The sequence below is a fragment of the Mugil cephalus genome, chromosome 3 (genome assembly GCF_022458985.1).
Source record: "Mugil cephalus isolate CIBA_MC_2020 chromosome 3, CIBA_Mcephalus_1.1, whole genome shotgun sequence".
Lineage (NCBI taxonomy): Eukaryota > Metazoa > Chordata > Actinopteri > Mugiliformes > Mugilidae > Mugil > Mugil cephalus.
In genome coordinates, this window is record NC_061772.1 from 10156995 (window position 1) to 10177537 (window position 20543).

A 20543-nucleotide genomic window follows, 5' to 3' on the forward strand; every position below is an offset into this window, starting at 1 on the left:
CTCTGCCACAGAACCAGAACTCGCTCAGCAACCACAATAACAAAAGTCCTGCTGCTTTCTCTTCATTCCACATATGACATGATATGTGTCATGTTTTTCTAGTTTGGGTTACAGCTTTTTTTTTGCTGCAAGTCATGTTTGATTGTTTTCCCTTCCTGTCTCTCTCAGCCAGATTGTTGAATCTCCATTTACTACAGGAAGACGTTCCCGTAGTTTTTCAGCAATGTCCGGCCCCAAAGTAAAACCACCGCAAACCGTGCTGTTCGATGAAAACAAATAAATTTCAAGGCAGGGCAAGGATTTAGAACACAAACCCTGGATCACCCTAAAGGTAATCTACCGCCATGTACATTTTAGAACCCTAAGCGGCCGTGCATTCATACGTATTATTTCATCCATTTTCCCCACGATAATGAGTTCATTTCCTCTGCGTTATCTCGAGTTATTTATCTCATCATCTCAGGAAAATAAAGTTTTCTTTCATCAAGATCTCTGGAAACTAATTTTACCTGGCAAACGACACAAAACAAATGGCTCACCTTACAGTAGGCCTACTGCCTTAGGCTATTATTGTTGTTATTACTACGGCATGGCAGGACAACGTATGACGGAACTCTCTTGAACTAATTATATAGAGAGAAAACTTTGTTTCCTCAAGATCATGAGATAAATAACTTGAGATCTGGAGAAAATGGAGGAAATTAACTCATTATCACAGCAAAACACAGGACATAATATGTATAAATGCATGGCCACATAGGGCTTAGATAGATTACAGACTTGTAGAGGGAGATCTATTTTCCTTTTGTGGGATTGTAGTGATGTAGTCTGTAGCGGAACAAAAGAATGAAAATGAGCTCACCTTCCCAGTGTCCATTGCAGTGATGACCCACACACAGTGTGCATTGTTCTCATATTGAACAGGGTAGTTAGGAGAAGTTATGACCCCTCTGGGCCCCCTCAGGTTACTGCCACAGGTACGAGCTACAGCACGAGAGGGAGGGAGGGAGAGAGAGAGAGAGAGAGAATTGTAAAAGCGATTTATAGGACAGTGGAAATCATCCTTGCAAATTCTCAATGGCGTATTACCTTAAAACGAGAAAAGAAGAAAACAAGTTAAGGGTGTGTGAGAGAAAAGGTGATGACAAATTTTTTAGAAACAGGCTTCAGTGAAACCATTACTAACACGGGGGTTTATAGATACAGAATTTGATGACACTACCTACTTGTCTCAATCACAGGTCTTTGGGGAACAGTGCAGCTCTTGATATATTAATAGCTCCTCTCTAATCACATATTCTGGTTTTCTTTACACAACAGCAGCTGCTGGCAGGATTCAAATATTAATAATAATTCTACTAAGGCTCTTTGCATTACACAACAAATCCATAGCCACAGTTCCTACAGGGATTCTTTATATAGATTCAAACTCGACTGATAATAAGATGTTTATCATATAGCATCTATGGAATTTTAATTTCAAAAGAAAATGATGTGTTCAATCTTTAGCATCAGGTTTCAGTAACACTCAGGATACAAATGAACATATAAAATATACATATATACACCTGCAGAGTGACTGTATTCACATATCAAAGGGATAGAGTAAAAGTCATAATGACTGTCTAATGAACATCAGTACCTCAAAAAAAAGATGATCAACATAGGGCATCTTCATGGTCACATTTCCACTGGAAGATTTTTTTTTTTACATAACTTTGAGTGCTTTCAGACACGCCACTGCTCTCTGAAAACCATTATTTCTTGCAGCCCGCGCTGTGCAATGACGCACAACATGAGTGAGATATATAAGAAGGCTACAGTAGATACTATTCTAGCATACAAAATAGGCTCATTTTCATTTGGATTCAGAGAAAAACTCCAGGTGAAATAAATGTCCGTTCCTGCGATTTGATGCCTTTTTCATACGAAAAGAAAACAAGCGATAATTTTATGTCTGAAAAGTGTACAGCAACAAACCATCGTAGCAATCCAACGCATTATAAAAAACATCATGTCCTATGACTTGTGCACTGCCTTGACGCTCAACAAGGCTGTGAGTCTATGAGTCTACGCAAACATGGATAGAAACTGTAACTTTTGCACATAACTACTAGGCGGTAATGCTAGTTATTACAGTAAATGTCGCTCTCTATTTTTTGCAATGATGTAGTCCTGCTTCATATTTTCAAAACTTTTGTCCTCTCGTGCGGAGTTCACCCAAAACAGTGCGCAGCGCCCCGTCTCTACAGCTTGTAAGTGTGTGTCAGAGAAAGATTTTTAGTGTAAGAAAAGTGAGATAAGCGGCATAAGCAACTATCTTGGGAGGTGTTTTTTTTAGAACACCTGCACAGCAAATTAAAATTTACTTAAAATGCTCAATTACAGGTCAAAATTACTGAATGAATCAATTAATCACACTGCGGACACACTGTTTAACAAACTAGCATGTTGTGCAAGTCTGGTTTTGTTTAGGTGCTAGATGGAAGGTCAAGGAATCATCAGAATTACCTGGATTCATATTTCGGGGTCCATGTCAGTATATCTGTACTACATTTCAAAGTAGCTTTTCGTTTAAAAACCAATACTATCAAGAGTGCGCTGCTCTGCTGCTAAAATGTTCAGTACCTTTGCTCCTCAAGAGCCTGGAGATCCCTTTTATCTGGTCCTCTGTAATACTAAGTGTAACATTTCTCCAATTGAGTGCCTCATAAAACAAAAGTGGCATTTCCTTAAAGGTATATCAGGCAAAAAAAAAAAAAAAGAAAAGAAAAAAGTATTGTGTTAAAAGTCCACTTTGAAATGTAGTACAGACATTCTCTGACGACAGTCTCACTTTGGTTTACTGAACAGGTGCCGTCACACTGTTTTACCTGAGAATATATTTATCCTTTAAGTCGTCAGGGCGTGTCACAGGGGCAACAGCGTTGGAGACAGGATAGGAGTCAAGAATAGAAGAAGTTTGAAGAAATGTCGAGGCAGAAAGCAGAAAGAAACGAAGGACAGAGGTTAGGAAGAGATGGGAAGGGAGAGCAGAAAGGGTTAAAGATAATAATGTGAGAAACGGCGAGAAAAGGAAAGTGAAGCAGGAAGGGCAAAAGGCAAGAAGGAGACACAGAAAACACCGGAAGAGAACGGGAGAGAGAGGGGGACCTCAGATGACTGATCTGCCTGTTAATTAGAAAAGAGAGCTGAAACACACTGTGATACACACAGCTACAGGAACACACAGAAACACATTCATGGCGATTCATCTCAGAGACCAGCTTCTAATTAACAGTAAAGTCTCAGCAGAGAATGAGCGAGGCTCGTGGGTTCGAATCCCAGGAGAGTGATCACACCAGATAATACAATACACCAGAGCTACAGGATAGACGTTTTTAACCTCTGCCTGGCTACTTGTTTGCAGCAGCCTTGTTCGTTCCCTTTCTTCCTCTTCCTTGCTCTCTTCTTCATACAGGTGCTGGCCAGTAAATTAGAATATCATCAAAAAGTTGAATTATTTCAGTAATTCCATTCAAAAGGTGAAACTTGTATACTGTATACTTTCCTTCCACACATAGTGATATATTTCAAGTGTTTATTCATTTTCATTTTTATTATTACAACTGACAGCTAATGAAAACACCAAATTCAGTATCTCAGAAAATTAGAATATTCTGAAAAGGCTCAATATAGAAGACACCTGGTGCCACACTAATCAGCTGATTAACTCAAAACGCCTGCAAAGGCCTTTAAAAGGTTCCTCAGTCTTGTTCTGAAGGCTCCACAATCATGGGGAAGACTTCTGACTTAACAGTTGTCCAAAAGACGACCATTGACACCTTGTACAAGGAGGGCAAGACACAAAAGTTGATTGCTAAAGAAGCTGGCTGTTCGCAGAGCTCTGTGTCCAAGCACATTAACAGACAGGCGAAGGGACGGAAAAAATGTGGTAGAAAAAAGTGTACAAGCTCTAGGGATAACCGCACCCTGCAGAGAATTGTGACGACAAACCCATTCAAAAATGTGGGGGAGATCCACAAAGAGTGGACTGCAGCTGGAGTCAGCGCTTCAAGAACCACCACGAAGAGACGCATGAAAGACATGGGATTCAGCTGTCGCATTCCGTGTGTCAAGCCACTCTTGGACCAGAAACAGCGTAAGAAGCGTCTCGCCTGGGCCAAGGACTGGACTGCTGCTGAGTGGTCCAAAGTTATGTTTTCTGATGAAAGCAAATTTTGCATTTCCTTTGGAAATCAAGGACCCAGAGTCTGGAGGAAGAGCGGAGAAGCACAGAATCCACGTTGCATGAGGTCCAGTGTAAAGTTTCCACCGTCAGTGATGGTGTGGGGTGCCATGTCATCTGCCGGTGTTGGCCCACTCTGTTTCCTGAGGTCCAAGGTCAATGCAGCTGTCTACCAGGAAGTTTTAGAGCACTTCATGCTTCCTGCTGCTGACCAACTTTATGGAGATGCAGATTTCACTTTTCAACAGGACTTGGCACCTGCACACAGTGCCAAAACCACCAGTACCTGGTTCAAGGACCATGGTATCCCTGTCCTTGATTGGCCAGCAAACTCGCCTGACCTTAACCCCATAGAAAATCTATGGGGTATTGTGAAGCGGAAGATGCAATGCGCTAGACCCAACAATGCAGAGGAGCTGAAGACGACTATCAGAGCAACCTGGGCTCTCATAACACCTGAGCAGTGCCACAGACTGATCGAGTCCATGCCACGCCGCATTAATGCAGTGATTGAGGCAAAAGGAGCCCCGACTAAGTATTGAGTGCTATACATGCGCATGCTTTTCATGTTCATTCTTTTCAGTTGGCCAACATTTCTAAAAAAAACATTTTTTTCATTGGCCTTTTCAGAATATTCTAATTTTCTGAGATACTGAATTTGGTGTTTTCATTAGCTGTCAGTTGTAATAATAAAAATGAAAATGAATAAACACTTGAAATATATCACTATGTGTGGAAGGAAAGTATACAGTATACAAGTTTCACCTTTTGAATGGAATTACTGAAATAATTCAACTTTTTGATGATATTCTAATTTACTGGCCAGCACCTGTATTTGGCCGTGTCTCTAATTAGTTATTTTTTGTGTAATATACAAAAAGATGCACATTGTTGTCAAACACTGGATGCACAGTTTCCAGCTCTGCCTATATCATATAATGTTGCAACGTGCTGAAAGTTCCTCTCTTGAATTCAGATTTCTGTTCGTTTAAAATGAACCTCCCATGGTTTGAATGTAAGAAAACACATTTCTCTGTATTTTAAAGAATACATACAGAATACATGAAGCTGCATCAGTGAAGGAGTATGAAATGTAATGCATACCGAGTAAAACGTTCATATCCAACAAATCCAAACAAACTCTCTTCCTGTTTTGCTACACAGTTCAAATAGAAACGTTAGAATGTAGATGTCCTGTGCGTCATTGTGTCTTGTACCTACTTTTGCAGGTAACTGATTCGATTCAGTGCCTACAAACAGAAACAGAAACTGTATACAGTGTACACTGAGAAGCCATTAATCCTGCAGTGTTCTATTCAAACGCGGGGGGAAATAATCACAGAGCTGACTCTTTGCATGTTTGCACCAAGAGATGTAGAGGGGAGCAGCTCCTTCCACGCAGGGAGAATGGATCAAACTCAGGACCTGAGAGGCCAGGGTTGTGCCACTTCTAAAGTTTCTCTTCTAAAGTTTATTTTCAGGTCCTTTTTTTTTAAAGTTTACAGATTTCACTTGCAGCTGGGTTTGGTTAAGGCAATCTAAAACTGCTTGGACAGGAAAAGATAATGGCTTGAGGTAAAAACAACCTTTCTGCACGATATAACCAGCATTACTGGCTACAGACACCTGCCCCCTCACTCTATACACATGGGTATAAATAGTCACCTTGGCTATTCTAATAATGGACTGCATATAAATAGATGAACGAGCAGAGCAGCTCTGAAGCTCGGTGTGGTGGCTGTGGATGCAGCTATGGTCACCTTAGCTTATCCAGACACTTCCTAACTCCTGGACATCTGCCTGTCACTCAGTGTGACTTAATTATGTAGGATTTTAAGCTTTGTGAAAGCGGGCGAGTTATAGAAAACAGTTCCAGACTGTAAAGTTGTTTATTTGTGCTGTAACGATGGGCATCTTAACATGGAGGTTTATGGGGACTGACCCACTTTGAGGGCCATCATCGAGCGAGGAGGACGATCAGTTAACGGCGCTTTTGTGCTGGTCTCGTTACTCAGCCTCGGAGGTAGACGCTTCATTTCACTGTGGCTGCTAATCCCATTTGCCTGTTGTTGTTGATGGTGTTTTTCTTTGTGAGTTCTGCTTTATTATTTGGAGGATCGGAGTTAAATAGTAACGTTTAAATGCAGTGCGAGATGGAGTCAAAATTGCCAGCTGCCATAATTCCATGAAAAATGCACAGCAACAAACCAAAAAAACAGATCATAGGTTCAAGGTCACCTGAAGGAGGTGCACAGGCATTTCACCGAAATATAAGAAGTAACATCTGAGATTTCAGATGAGATTTGTGAGCTAATTCTGAAAATGATATTATTATAACACTTGACTCTCCCTCCATCTAGTGTCTCTAAATGACAGGAGTATCCAGTATCATGAAGTCTGGCAGGTCCCTGCAGACACACACGCACGCACACACACACACACAGACTATAACACGATGTGACAGGGACCCTACAGTATGTGTCTGAGCACAGGGACTGCATGTCCGTCAAACACACCCATAGCTCAAGGCGAATGCTGCTACAGCTGAGGTGTGTGACATTGTCCTTTGGACACATGCTGTCAATGTGTGTGCGCGCGTGTGTTTGCGAGTGTGCGTGCCCACACACACACACACACACACACGGGGGTCTGCGTGTGTGCATGCTGTCTGCCTTTTCATTGTGGAGCAATAAACCCAACAGGGTATTGTCAGTAACCATGTGGGCTGTTAGAGCCCCTGCATCATTGCTCTGCCACTCACACAGTTATTTATTTAGTCTCTCGGCCGGTCAGTCAGGAAGTGGATCAGGATTTTTAAATATCCACAAACCATGAAATGCAAATCACAGCGACATTATTCATGATATTTCCATCGTCCTGTCATTTTAGAGAACCTGGAAAAAAATAAATAAAATCCAGCAACTATCTTACTGATAGGGTTTGCATTGTACTGAATTACAAATGTGGATTCTGGTGGAGAAGATTTGAAGTCTGATTGTTTAAACACACTTATCAAACAAATCATCAGAATAAAAAATTATTATTTAAGAGTTGATATTTCTGTAACATTCTAAGTTCAGTTCATGCTCTGGCAAAAGAAGATGCTAGTCCCATTTTTAATCCAACCTATAAAGTTCATACTGGCTGAGGTTGTAAGGTTGTTTTTAACCTGGGAACCAGCCATCTGTGAGCACCACACTAGACCAATTTAATTGCTGATAAATTCAGAGATTTGAGAAGAGATTCAGAGGTCTGGAACCAGGCTTAAGTACTACAGGATGGCTTTGCAACCAAAGCCTGGGAATCTCTGGCAACAGTATTACAAAGGATAAAGTCGGCATTATTGTATCTGTTTATTACCATCCACAATCTAACATTTCCCGAAGAAACAAAATCGATATCTTTATTTTCATTGCCATGTAATTCCACTGTTATCCAAGAACTATTAAAAACACATTAAGGATTCATTATGTTACAGTTAGACTACAGACCCCAGCTTTATGATGAACATGCAAGTTTAGTTTTCATTGCTACATTGCCTGCGGCAGTGAGGGCTCTGACTAAAGATAGGGCTTTTAATTTATTTATTTATGTATTTTGAACATCCGGACCTGTAGGACAATAATAGTTTGTACAGCAGGTTCTAAAGCCTAAAGCCTAAAGCCGGTCATCGGGGCTGGTCGCACATGACATAATGATACATAAAGGATGTTGTTTAACGCAATATGCTTAGTACTGAAAAAAAACATTGTCCAGAGGGCATAAAACCTGGTGTCTGAAGCAGTGGATACCAAAAACATGCTTTACTTTCATAGTCCACTATACTTGAGAGGGAATTATTGTACTTTTTTACTATTACCATTATCTGACAGCCATACTACAGCAGATTATGACTTTAAAAACCTGTCACCGTGTAATGACTGATGGGAAATACAACAAGTTGTTATGCGGTAAATTAAGCCACCTGACAGTTCATAAAATCATCCCTAGCTCAGGCAGCTACAATATGTAAATGCTGTTGGCATCTTAACGCGTCAGCAATAATAATCCAGTATATTTCGGTGTGTGATAATAAAAGTTTTGATGCACGCTGACACCAAGCAGTAGGTCTAAGACAATTTAGAAAACATTCTTGACACTTACTTCTGCAGATGGGTCTGTGGTCACTCCAGGCAGCCAGTGTGTCAGTGACTCGTTGACAGGTGATACTTTTAGATCCCTGTAGTACATAGCTGTCATCACAACTGAACTGGACACTGGAGCCAATTCTAGTTAAGGAGACACAACAGAAACAACATTTGTCAGATATGGTAATAGTACTAACCTTGATTTCACCTTTGACTTTTACCAGCGTGAGTCAGATGACACTGAAACACCTGTGGAGAGAACTTCTTAAATCATCGAGAAACAAGAAGGCAGGAGATCATGTACAGTGTGTATGGTCAGGAAACAATGACTTAACGGTTTACAGTTTACAGATACAGTAGATTGCCGATGAATGTCCGTCCAGATGCTTTGGCACTAAAATCGGATCGTGCAAAGTGCCAATACTCACAATACACAATGACAACATCAAATCCAGATTGATGGGAGTACTAAGCATGCTGCTCTTAGCACAGGAGGACAACAGGGAGAACAGCAGCACGTGGACAGTTGCCAAAATAAATGATAGGCTGGCAGAATGGGAGGAGGCTCTGTTGCAGGCAACGCTGGAAGCCCCCAGCATACCCATGTATATACTGAAGCCTACGTAATTACAACAGCAACTGGTGCTGATCGGTGCATGGAGTCTGGATACACAAACCTAATCTGATGCAGTCTGCACAAAACCACAAACCTGTGGCACATCGCACAATGAGAATCCATAACACCTCTCCATCATGCGCTTTTCTTTGCCCTTGTCGTGCCATTTTTTTTTTTTTTTTGGTAGCCTTTGTTCTGATTATGCTTGTTTTCACATTCATAGCACCCCGCTGTCTAACACGCAAGGGGGACATTCAGCTATCTAAGTGGAAGTCTGCATGGTGTCTTGTCTGCAAAGCTTAATGTCTCCTCCCTGCCGACATACGCCACAGACTACCACCTGGACAAACATTTGCAACACAGAGTATGGGCTGTTCACTGGCATCCCCCCCTGTTGTTAAACACCGTAGAGTCGCACAGCCTGGCTAAATCTTCCTGTTAGTGTCTTTGTCACGGAAAGTTGGGTCAATCGCTTCTGCCACTTTCATGATTCTGATGACACTGGAAATAACTTTCATTCTTCCACTCACTGTGAAATGTACAATTACGAAAAAGGAAAACTTTCCAGCTGCGTATGTGGCTGCCTCAGCATCAAAATAGCCATGGCACACCGAGTTACAGCCACCGTGCACCATGCCCAGCAATAAAACCACTGTTTTCTGTTTCTCTGCAGCGACTTCCATTTCTCCTGTTACACTTCATCACCCCGCAATTCTGTTCCAGCTCATGCAGCTCGATGCCTAATGATGATTAGAAAGAAACCTGTAACACACACCCGACAAATCCATGCCAACATGCATGCACAATTACACACTACTGCTAACAGGCATACATACAAACACATGCACACATGGAGGTAATAACCTTTCTAACACAGTCAACTCCAATAATAGTGAGGGACATTCTTCTGCAGTCATAATTGCTAATAGTAAAAAAAAAATAAAAAAGAGCAGCAGGAGCTGGAGATTATAGGATGATTATCGTTTAAAAGTGTTTGGCCTGAAAACAGTCTCAGAAAAAATGCAATGCCTGCATTGACTCTTTCAGAAGCATAAGAGAAACATTACAAAACTCCAGCTGCCTCAATGATGCCGAGTGGATGAGTCGTAGGGAGAGATGATTATTTTATAATTGCTCACTCCTGATTAAATGAAATTATGTCTCCCTATCTGCTGATTATGTGACAGACACCATGGAGCGAATATTTTGAAAATCCATGTCCGCCAAGTCCTTGTTAACCGAGCTCTGACTTATGAAACACTCCCTTCCATCTCCAGAACTGAACTCAGACTTGGACGGAGGCGGCCCGAGGGCTGCAGCACAACACAGTCCACATGGGAGCACTGTGAGGTGGGCTCGTCTCAACACCCTCATTGTAACAGTACTCTACAAGCTCTATATCATTGTAGCATCACTGTTAGGAAGGCTGTTAGTTTGAAGCCGGGCCTCCGATGGGATTGTTTCTATCTTTCTAGTTGATCAGTAATACCCTGCTGCACAGGAACAGTGTTTTTCAGGAAATACTGAAAACATTCTTACAATATTTGTATATATAAGTGGTCAGAAAGTGTATGTTCTCTACTAATCTAACATCCTGATTTTAGCCAAAAAAAAGATAATGTATTAAAAATTAAATTTAGAGCAATGGAGAGTGAAACAAGCACTCTCCATAATTCACTTTATGACCTGAAACCAAAAAGTCTTTTGAAACTAATTATGTTTCCAGCAAGCCAAACCATAACACACGTGTTACTTCAAAGCAATGCTGCATATAATGCCTCATGCTTTTATATCATATGGCGCATTATGACACACTTCACCTACTTACCACTTGCTCTCTACCAATCAGGAGAACATCTTCAGATCTCTGTTGCTCTCATACCACCCGGCAGCAACGTTTACCTCACTTAAAGGCGTCACTCTTCTGGGCTTTCAAGTTCTCTCCCATCTACCATTTCTTTACATTTTCCATTGGTGGTGTAAACCCTGACAGTAACAGCAATAACTAAAAATAGAACCAACTTAATAACACCATTTTTATGTATGCGTCGTACTAATACACTTTGACGTGTGAGTTTAATTATATATGCTACACCTGTTTGCAATTATGAGGGATGGATTTAATAAAATGCTAATGATAGAAATTTGGGTTACACTTGTGTGATCACAAGAATCCTTGTCCTATTAAGAATGATTAAAGACGCAAAGCACAGATATATATCGTCCAAGGTCAGGTAGATAATATGATGTGAGAGGAAGGTCAAACACATCTGCACGTACAACAGATGAGTAGAGGAGTCACTACCTGGGCTACTCCACTCTTGGCCCTGGTCCTGGCCCACGACATTATGACTAAAGCACTGTTTGCTTTGTAAAAACATTATTCAGGAAAAAGTATCCATTAAAATGATAGACTGAGTTACTTACTTTTGTAAGATGGAAATCTAGTCAATCATAACATTAAAACCACCTGCCTGATAGTTTGCAGGTGTCTGTTCTGCCTCCAAAAACAGTTCTTGTTGAAGTATGGACATAGGCCTTTTGAGGGTGTCCTGTGACATCTGACATTGGTAGTTGGGTTGTTGTTAGTGATAACTTCTCTTGCAACACATAGGCCCAGATACTTTGGGATCAGTTTGGGAACTGGGGTGTTTGGAGGCCAGGTCAACACCCAAGGCATCTCGGATTGTCTTACTTTGGACGGCTGCTGCTGTTGGTTGGAGTGTTGTTGCCGTGGGGTGGGGGTGTTTGGTCTTCAACAGCAATTTGATGGGTGGTATGTGTCTAAGTAACATCCACGTGAATGACAGGACAAAAGATTTCCCAGCAGAAGAACGCCTTGAAACAAGATGACTAATGTTGTGTTTTGTTTTGCTTTTTAAATGTCATGGCTGAGCGGTGTGTCGCTCGAACAAATCGGAAAATCTGATAAGGCCAGTAATTCCAGCATATGCAATGAGATTACATAAACTGAAATTATTTAGACCCACATTATTCAATCAAAGAAGGACAACGCATCTTAGATCAGTGTGTTACACATTCATTGCATGGGGTGAGGCTACTATAGGCAGTACGTCTGTAACATTTCTTAACCTAGTAAGATGATGATATTGAAGATAATGCAACCAGACCAGATGACTCATTTAGGTCCATTTGGTTATTTATCTACAGACGACCGCATATGAGTAATGTGCATGAAAAATAAGGCACAGGCCTGGTATTAACAGGCATCTAGTGATCAGAAACCAATGGGACACCTTTGCATTTGGGATTCACTTGTGATTACAGAATTATTATTTTGTGTGAACACATATGCAAAAGAGATTACTGAGTATGAGTAGTGAGGGTGGAGAGACAGCTCATTAAAGTACACAGTTTCTATCATAATAGCACATTCATGCACAATAAACAGCGCTGTTTGTTACTGTGAAACTGCAGCACTGTGAGAGCAGCTGTTTGCACAACAGTTTACTGCACCGCACATAATGTAAGCCTACTGTATGTGTTTATTTATTTACGTACAGGATTGTGATCAAATTACAAGTGGTCACTTTAACCACATGTGGGGGTTTTAATCTAGATGTACACACATGCTAAGAACTGCTCACTTGTGGTCAGATCACCCAGGATGCACATCAATACCAGTTCTGAACAAGACAGTCAGTTTTATTTTCTGACGGAAACACTTTTTGTGTTCATTACATTGCAAAGAATACATTGCAGCTAAAGCAGAATAAGTAGTGTTGAATATAGTTACTGCGTGTATACTGTTAGGATTATTAGATTTAACTGTAGAATGAATAAATATGGAAAATGTGTTGCCACTTACTTGCATTGGCCAAACCAACACTATTTTCCCGGCAATATGGGCAGCATTATGTAACATCCTGTTTCTATAGCTACTTAGCTATTCTATATGTTAACATTACTGAAACCGTCCTTGAAAAATGTATTCAATGTGTATTTTAGTGTTTTAGTTTGGTCCAAGTTCCATCCACTAACATGGAGGGGGTGGAGCTTATGACCTATACTGGAGCCAGTCACCAGGGGGTGCTCTACTTAATTTGACTTCACTTTTGAGGAGCTGTTCTGCCGTCCATCTTTATGCGGTCTATGGTTTTAACATCAGAACTTCAACTTTCTGTCATTTCAGCATCAGTGTAGATATACTGACTTCACTGCTGCACTCTGCACTGTGGTTGGTTTATTCAGTATTAGCCGTTACAGTGCAGTTTGCAAAGGGGAAACAGTGAGTCTAAGCTTAATTTTCCATTATAGCCTCAGCTTTATGCTGTCATGAATAGCCTTGTGAAGGACGTCCCTGAGGTATGCCAATAGAGCGCGAGCAGACCTAGGATCGGCAGACTAGCCTCTTGACATCAAAAAAGTCACTGAAGTACATATAACAGAGTAAATGTGATGCATTACTTGCCACCTCTGACACCCTCACAGTCCTCAAGCATCCCCAGTCATCTTGACTAAGCACTTAACAGCTCTGCTTTCAGAAGATCTAAAAGACTGCGAATGTGACTTTGAGAGTTTTTGAAGTTTCAGTCCCGTTATGCAAGGCTCTTCATGCCTAAAAAGCCAGTGCTGTAACAACAGGTCCCCAACACACATATATTATTTAAGATGATAAATAAACCTCAAAACACTTCAGTCTCCCTGAAAATGCATGAGTACTTAAGGACGTTCCCCTCTCATTGGACAACTTCTGGGACCGGAACTGGAACAGACTGACACTGACTCTCAGATCAGAAGTTAAAGGGATTTTCATGAGTGAAGGAAAGAAAAACTACAGCACACTGTGGCTTCTGAAGAAATAACCCTGAAGTCCTGTGCGTCTCTGAGGATTTTTTTGAACAAACAGGAACGGTCCTGAGCAGTCATCTGATCTAGGCCAAGCTCATCAGGTATCACCCCCCACCCCTCAATCTGGTATCCAGCAGTGTCAAGTTAAGCCAACAAGGGGCAAGAGGGGAGATAAACTAACCCTGTAAACTTGGTTGTACTGTTCGAAAACAAATGCTTTTTTACAATATAACTGAGAGACTTTCCCTCCTCACAGCCTCCGATGACTTGTGGCAGGTTGGCAAAAGTAATCTTTAAGCTGAAGAACTGGGACCTGAGTGAGATCATTTTTGCAGACTTCTGCACATACATCAACTATAACCCAACCACAGTGGACGATCTAGACATATTTGGTTTTGACTAGTGGTATCTGGAGGCAGCTGAGAGAAATTATATTCTTCTTGAGTCTGAAAAACTGTCAACTTACTGGAAGGCAGAGCCCATCCTCTTGCCGTTTTCAGGAACTCCGGGATCTGGACAAACATCACCGGCAAGACCACTCTGACTCACTGAAAAATAAAAGAAAACACACACACATATAAATATATAAAAGTCTGTCTTCTTTGGGGTAATGCATTTACATCTTACTCACAAAGTCTTTTCATATTTAGAGTCACGGTACAGTATGTTGACAGGTAATCATTAAACTTGCCCTCCTACCTCTTTCTACCGTAAGACAAATGTGACAGGTGAAAAAATAGTTCTTGTTATTGTGAAAGCATCTGAGAGTTTTGACATAAGATGACATTCAAGTGGTTAAGCATGAATTGGATAACTGTGAGGAATAAACCCAATTGTTATGAGTTCAAAGCAAATCAGTCATCTTTTATATTTTAAAATGGATCTTTATATCTAGCTTAATCTGATGCACAACCCTAAGTATAAAAACTGTTTGTTTCCCTACCTGATAGATAAAATAATAAAAACTTAAACAGGAAAAAAAAGTTGTTTTCTTTTACACATTACCACTATTAACATTTCCATTAGTTGGATTTTGTGATTTGCACAGCTGTGTAGAGTAACACAAAACAAAAAAGACAAGTCTCAACTGTTCTCTAATGAAGTGAAGTGTTTCTTTCACTGGAGAAGTAACAGTGTGACTGAATTCTGGAAATCAGCAGGTAATGATCAGAGTAGGCAATTAGCTATCACACAAGATCATGGAACATAAAGTACATAACTGGATCTTCGCCATGTCTTGGGCTGGTCTTTGTAAAAAGGCAGCTCACATATAACTCAACTTTGACCAGTCAAGTGGCCAGTTACCTGTTGGGTTGGTGGTGCTATAAAGGATTCCACTAAGCCTGTGAGTCAGCATGGATAACACCGAGATCAAGATATACACAGAGCCACAACCTATGCTGTGGTGTCACCTCCTGAAAGCCCAATTCATTCATTCTTAACAACAGTGAATTTGAAGACGTTTTAAGTTTCACAGGCCAAAACCTTTTAGTTTGATTTTGCCCTTTTCGTTTCGTCATCGAGAGGGCCTTGTTTTTCTCCTCTAAAAGATGCAATAGCAGAAAATGTCCTCTGACCATGCCTTCTGACCTAATTGACGACTTTGTTTCATTAAGTCTTGATTACTGCAACATTTTGTCCTCAGATCTGCCACAGAGCTGCTAGTGCCATCATTCAGAATACTACAGCTAAACTACGCTTCGATAAGTGGAACGGAGATAATTTATTTTACATTGTAGATAAATGCAAGCGTAGCATAGAATAACCTAGCATTATCACCTCTTATTGTTAACTTTGCAGACATTTAAGTGTCTCCTTTACATGAACAGTGTCCTTTAGATCTTCACCATGTTGCCGAACAGAGTGTTAATGTAGTACACCAGAGATCAATGACACACTTGACACAATTCTCAGTGTTAATAAAAACTGTGGAAACTTGAGGTGGTAAAGTAGCTAAGCTAAGCTTTTTTTTTTTTTTTTAATTAAAGGTCTGTACTGAAATACCATTTGGAAACTTTTCATTGTCAATGCAGTATTTTCATTTCACGCATCTTTACCGCCACTGTTACCTTTACTGTTTCACTTAACTTTTCGATAGCAGTTACTAATTAGTTTCAGATACGTACGTACGGGTCTTTGTTGGTTGTTGCTTCGCAGATGTAATACTACCAAAGCAAATCAGAGCAGGTTTGGGTGTGAAGTTGGGTTTTCGTCATATTACAGCTGTTACAGTCGTTTTGTGTTACGCTGTCACAACAGCATGTCGCTTTCTTCATCGGGGGTGTTTGCATGTACCGTATTTGATGAAATAAATCTGCGTGTTGTAAACAGGCACAGTCTGAACAGGAAACACACTGTTTTGTTTGAGCAAACGCACTGCATCGTCACTTGCACCCATGTTGCTCACAGACTGCACTCATTTGATACAGCGGGTTCTCGAAAAAACCCTCAAAAGCTGCAAACCGCAACGGACCTGACAAAACACGTTCAGCTTTCCAGCCCATGGAGAAAAATGAAAAACTGCAAATTCATCTGTAACCATAAATGCCATACATTTTCTTTTTTTTTCAAAATTCGAACATGTAGAGTGGAAATGACATGAAGAGTTAACAGAGGACATTAAATTACAGGCAGGTTTTGCATGAAAATTAAAATGGGAACAAATGTTCCAACCAGCACATGTATAGACTTAACCTAGAGGGGTGTTCTCAGTTATCACTTTTCAGCATCTCATTCCACCCTGCTTGTCTCATCTATCTCTGTAATCAGTTTTTTTTTTTTTTTTTTTTTTTTTAAAGGCACAAAACACATAACAAATTTTGTCCAGCCTATATTCGGGATATTGCATTGGCTTTAGACTCTTCTCTGGCTGGGAGCATCTGTGGCATGCCGAGTTTCGTAATGTAAATGTAAATGAGACCAGACAACATGACAGGAACCAGTTTAGACCAGCTCTGTCTTAATGGAACACTGTGGATGAGTAATGATGGTTAGCGAGACACAAAAAAATACAGGCAGAGGAAGGAGGGAATAAATAAAATGCAAGGAAATGAGGAGAATGTTGCAAAGGGGCGAGAGCAGCGCAAATGAAATAGATTATCTCGGAGGGTTATAAAATATGACCGGCAGAAAGAGCCATTTCTGACCTCTTAACGCTCCTATTTTTCTTTCTGCCTATCTTTTCCTCCATCTTTCTCTCTTGCTTCTTCCTGTTTTTCTAATCTGCATCTGTTCCCACTCACTCCTCCTTTCTACTTTTGTATGCACAGCATGCTCAGGCTGCCTTTTTTCTCTCGCACACATTAGCTGCAATTTACAAAAGGATGCCAAAGTTTTGTGCATCTTAGCATAAAAGATGGATGACTGATTTTCTGCCTTTGTGAGGTTGTGTTCTGTGTGAGCTGAAGCCTTTTGAGTGTATAGACGTGGTATATGCATGCTTGCGTGAGATATGATGCAAACAGAACAAGCTGTCTTGTTGCTCTACTGTGTTTTTGATGTTCTGTCCCAAAATCACAGCACAAACACAATTCTGCTTTCACAATCTCTCATCACTTCCACTCATGTTTAGATGGCTTTACTGGCATCAAATACAAAGATCCACGCTGCAGATACAAATCCAGCTCTAGCAAACAACATGAGATTGTTATAAAAAAAAAAAAAAAAAAAAAAAAAAAAGGAGGCTGACAAATATTACTGCTGGGCTTGTGTCAAAATTCCTCAAGCTGACTTAATCCTGCATTTGCACTTGAAAGGCCGTTCAACAAGCTCCTGATGCGTAATGTCATTTCCATATCGTTAAAGTGTCTTCTGCAAACCTTTCATCTACAAAATTAAACTTTTTAGAAAATTTGGGGAGAAAATAGATACATTTTCTTGTCGATGTTGATGAGTCTTTGGCTTCACTGAGGTGCGTTGTAGATGCCACTTTACCTTGTGCCCAAATATTACCTCTATAGTACAGTCCTGCAAAGGTCAATCTACATTTATTGTACAGTTAAAACACAAAACAATTTGTTTGTTTTAAGGGTTACTGTTCTAGTAAAGCCAGATTACTCCGTGGGATCCCACAAGGGTCCATTCTTGGGCCATTATTATTTCTTATTTATATTAATGATTTGTTTAATGTTCTAATATCCTTTCTCCAATAATGTTTACAGATGACACAACCTTGGTTCTGTCTCATTCAGTGTTAAAAAATCATATTTATCTAAAATTATAATAGAGTCTGTTTAGCCCCTAAATAACATTGACTATCTTGTGACAATTCAGTGTCCTGCTGGAAAATCTTTTTTATGTGGACGTTATGTAGACATAGACACCCACCTAGACCAGACCAGGAAGCCCCACATAGGGCAGCAGCCATAAGATCCAGAGCCCCCCCCCCCCCCCCCCCCCCCCCCCCACTAACAACATCCTGTTACCAGGCACCACAGGACGCCCTCAGAAGGCCCATAACCTTTCTCTGATGAGTCACAACTGTTTCGGAGGCACAAAGGAGACCTACACAATATTGGTCATAATGTTATGCCTGATCAGTGTTGTGATTACAAAGGTAGGTGACACTGTTAAGTCACTTGCTGCGTCCACACACATTTCTTGGATGAAGAAGTATCAGTAATGTTGTTAACGTGTTGTTTAAAGCATAAAAGTCACGGACCTTTTGTGCTTTAAACATGGAAGCCAAGAGCTCCAGTCTTTCGGTACGTAACAAGCATAAAGAGCTTATGCGGCTGCTGCCAACACCACTATTCCTCTACAGTGCCAGACCGGAGGTGACACCTGTGTTCTTCTTAAGACACGAGTGTATCATGAACTATTAGTTCTGGCCGTCACAAATACTCAAGTGAGTCTAACACTAGAACGTAACTTACAATTAAGGAAACTATCCATTACATTTAAATCAACATAATGTACTCTTACTCTTAAATTATTACTTTACTAGAGCTCCCACACAGCACTCTGAACATCTTTTTCATTTAAAAATGAAAACGGTAAACAAACACATATCTAAAATGTTTGAAGGCGTGAGGAATTGAGACCGGCACCATTGTTCTGGCACCTGCATCGAGGAGCATGTGTTTATAATAAGCAGTGTTACTAGCAACACTTTTACAGACAGTCATTTAAATCAAGTTATAATAACTTCAGGAACATGGCCACTATCTCATCATTCTGTTTCCAACATTTACCTATAAAAGTGTCCGTCTCTTTTCAACCCTTATCCTCCAAATCCCTCCAGTTTCTCTGCTTTCTCTTCCTTTTTTCATTATGGGAACCAGCATTAGATGGAACCAAATTTTCCTCAGACATGGCTCCCGGGTCCACATCCAAAGACCATAATCTGTCTAAATATCCAGCTCTTCTTATACTTTTCCTTCAACCACTCTTACCCTTTCACCCCTTTAATCCATCCCCTTTTATTTGTCCATCTATTTTCTATTTTCCGTCTAACAATCAACTTCCTTACATCAATTAAACGTGTGGTCTTCAGTTCATGAATGAATTCATTGCTAGAAAAGAATTAAAAACAAAGCCAGTCATGTGTCATACTGAACATGTGTTGCGAGGGTGTACATGAAACTTGATACCTATTCCACATTTACAGAAGTCTTGTCGCTGAGTTACAAACCAAAGGCCCAGGGAATGGGAGACAGAAAATAATTACACATATATGCATGTGGGATGTAGTACAACTGCCATTGGCAGATGAAATGTTAAAAAAGAAAACACACACTAAGACAGTGAGATAGGATGCAAGGAGAGGCAAGGAGAACGTAGGAGTGGATGTTTGTGTGTTTGTGTGTGTGTGTTTGTGTGTGTGTGTGTGTGTGTGTGTGTGTGTGTGTGTGATCAGTTGACATGTGTTTCAGGTAAGGGCTTTTGAGGTGCTCTTCAGATGCCTGCTGTACAAGGAGAGAAATGTGTGAAGTGCAATTTGTTGATATGCTCTCTTCCACTGGCCTCTTCTCGTTGCCTCTTATCCAATCTGTCCTCTCTTTCTCCTCCACCTTCTCATGCTCACAGGTCAATCAACCTGAGAGCTGAAGCCTCAAGTTATTTATCTCAGCATCACTGTGTTGGGCTCACAAGATCCCCCGCAAAGAAAAAACAAAAAACAAAAAAACACATACACACACACACAAAGAAACAAATTGTAATGTAATGAAAGAGAAATGACAAAGACGGCATGACTGTGAGCTTTAATCAAAACGCATTAACAGAGGTGAGGTTCCCTCTTTTGATTTTAGGTCTTGCGATGTTAAGTTTTACTTTTTCGCATCACTTTCATTTGAGTAGACTGAAGCCACCTTTCCTGACAATCCTGTGAAAACACTGATTATAAATCACACTCTCACAATGATGATTCATTACAGTTCTAGGTCATTGTCTGGGGAGTAAAACTCCTTAATCACAATCTTTCAGCCCCTCTATAATTATGACACATCCTCAGCAGTGAGCTAATGTTACTGCTGTGAGAGGGTAACTACAAGATGGGTTGCTTCCATTTGAGCTGCTTTAAATAGTTCTAGTTGCCACTGATGCTATCCAGTTTTAGCATGTTCTCATCTTATCTCATCCATAGACTTTATGATATAATATTAACTTATTTAGCCTTAAGGATCACATTGGTTTCTAGTCCTTAAAATAACCTTCATTCATAAACATTCCAGACCATTTGCAAACTCATTTAAACATATTCTCGCGTGTATGTCTATTAGACTGCGCTTTAATATAGGCTAGAGGCTGTTACAGACCG

General features: G+C 40.5%; 1 protein-coding gene across 1 annotated transcript in view; it reads right to left on the reverse strand.

Moving 5' to 3' along the window:
- LOC125005839 (CUB and sushi domain-containing protein 1-like) overlaps positions 1–20543 on the reverse strand; it is a 372481-nt gene that overhangs the window by 148290 nt on the left and 203648 nt on the right. Inside the window, exons 8-10 of the mRNA XM_047581471.1 lie at positions 14250–14331; positions 8372–8496; positions 863–984 (exon numbers count right to left, since the gene is read on the reverse strand). Coding sequence (XP_047437427.1) covers positions 863–984; positions 8372–8496; positions 14250–14331 — 329 coding nt within the window. The remainder of the gene's footprint in view (positions 1–862; positions 985–8371; positions 8497–14249; positions 14332–20543) is intronic.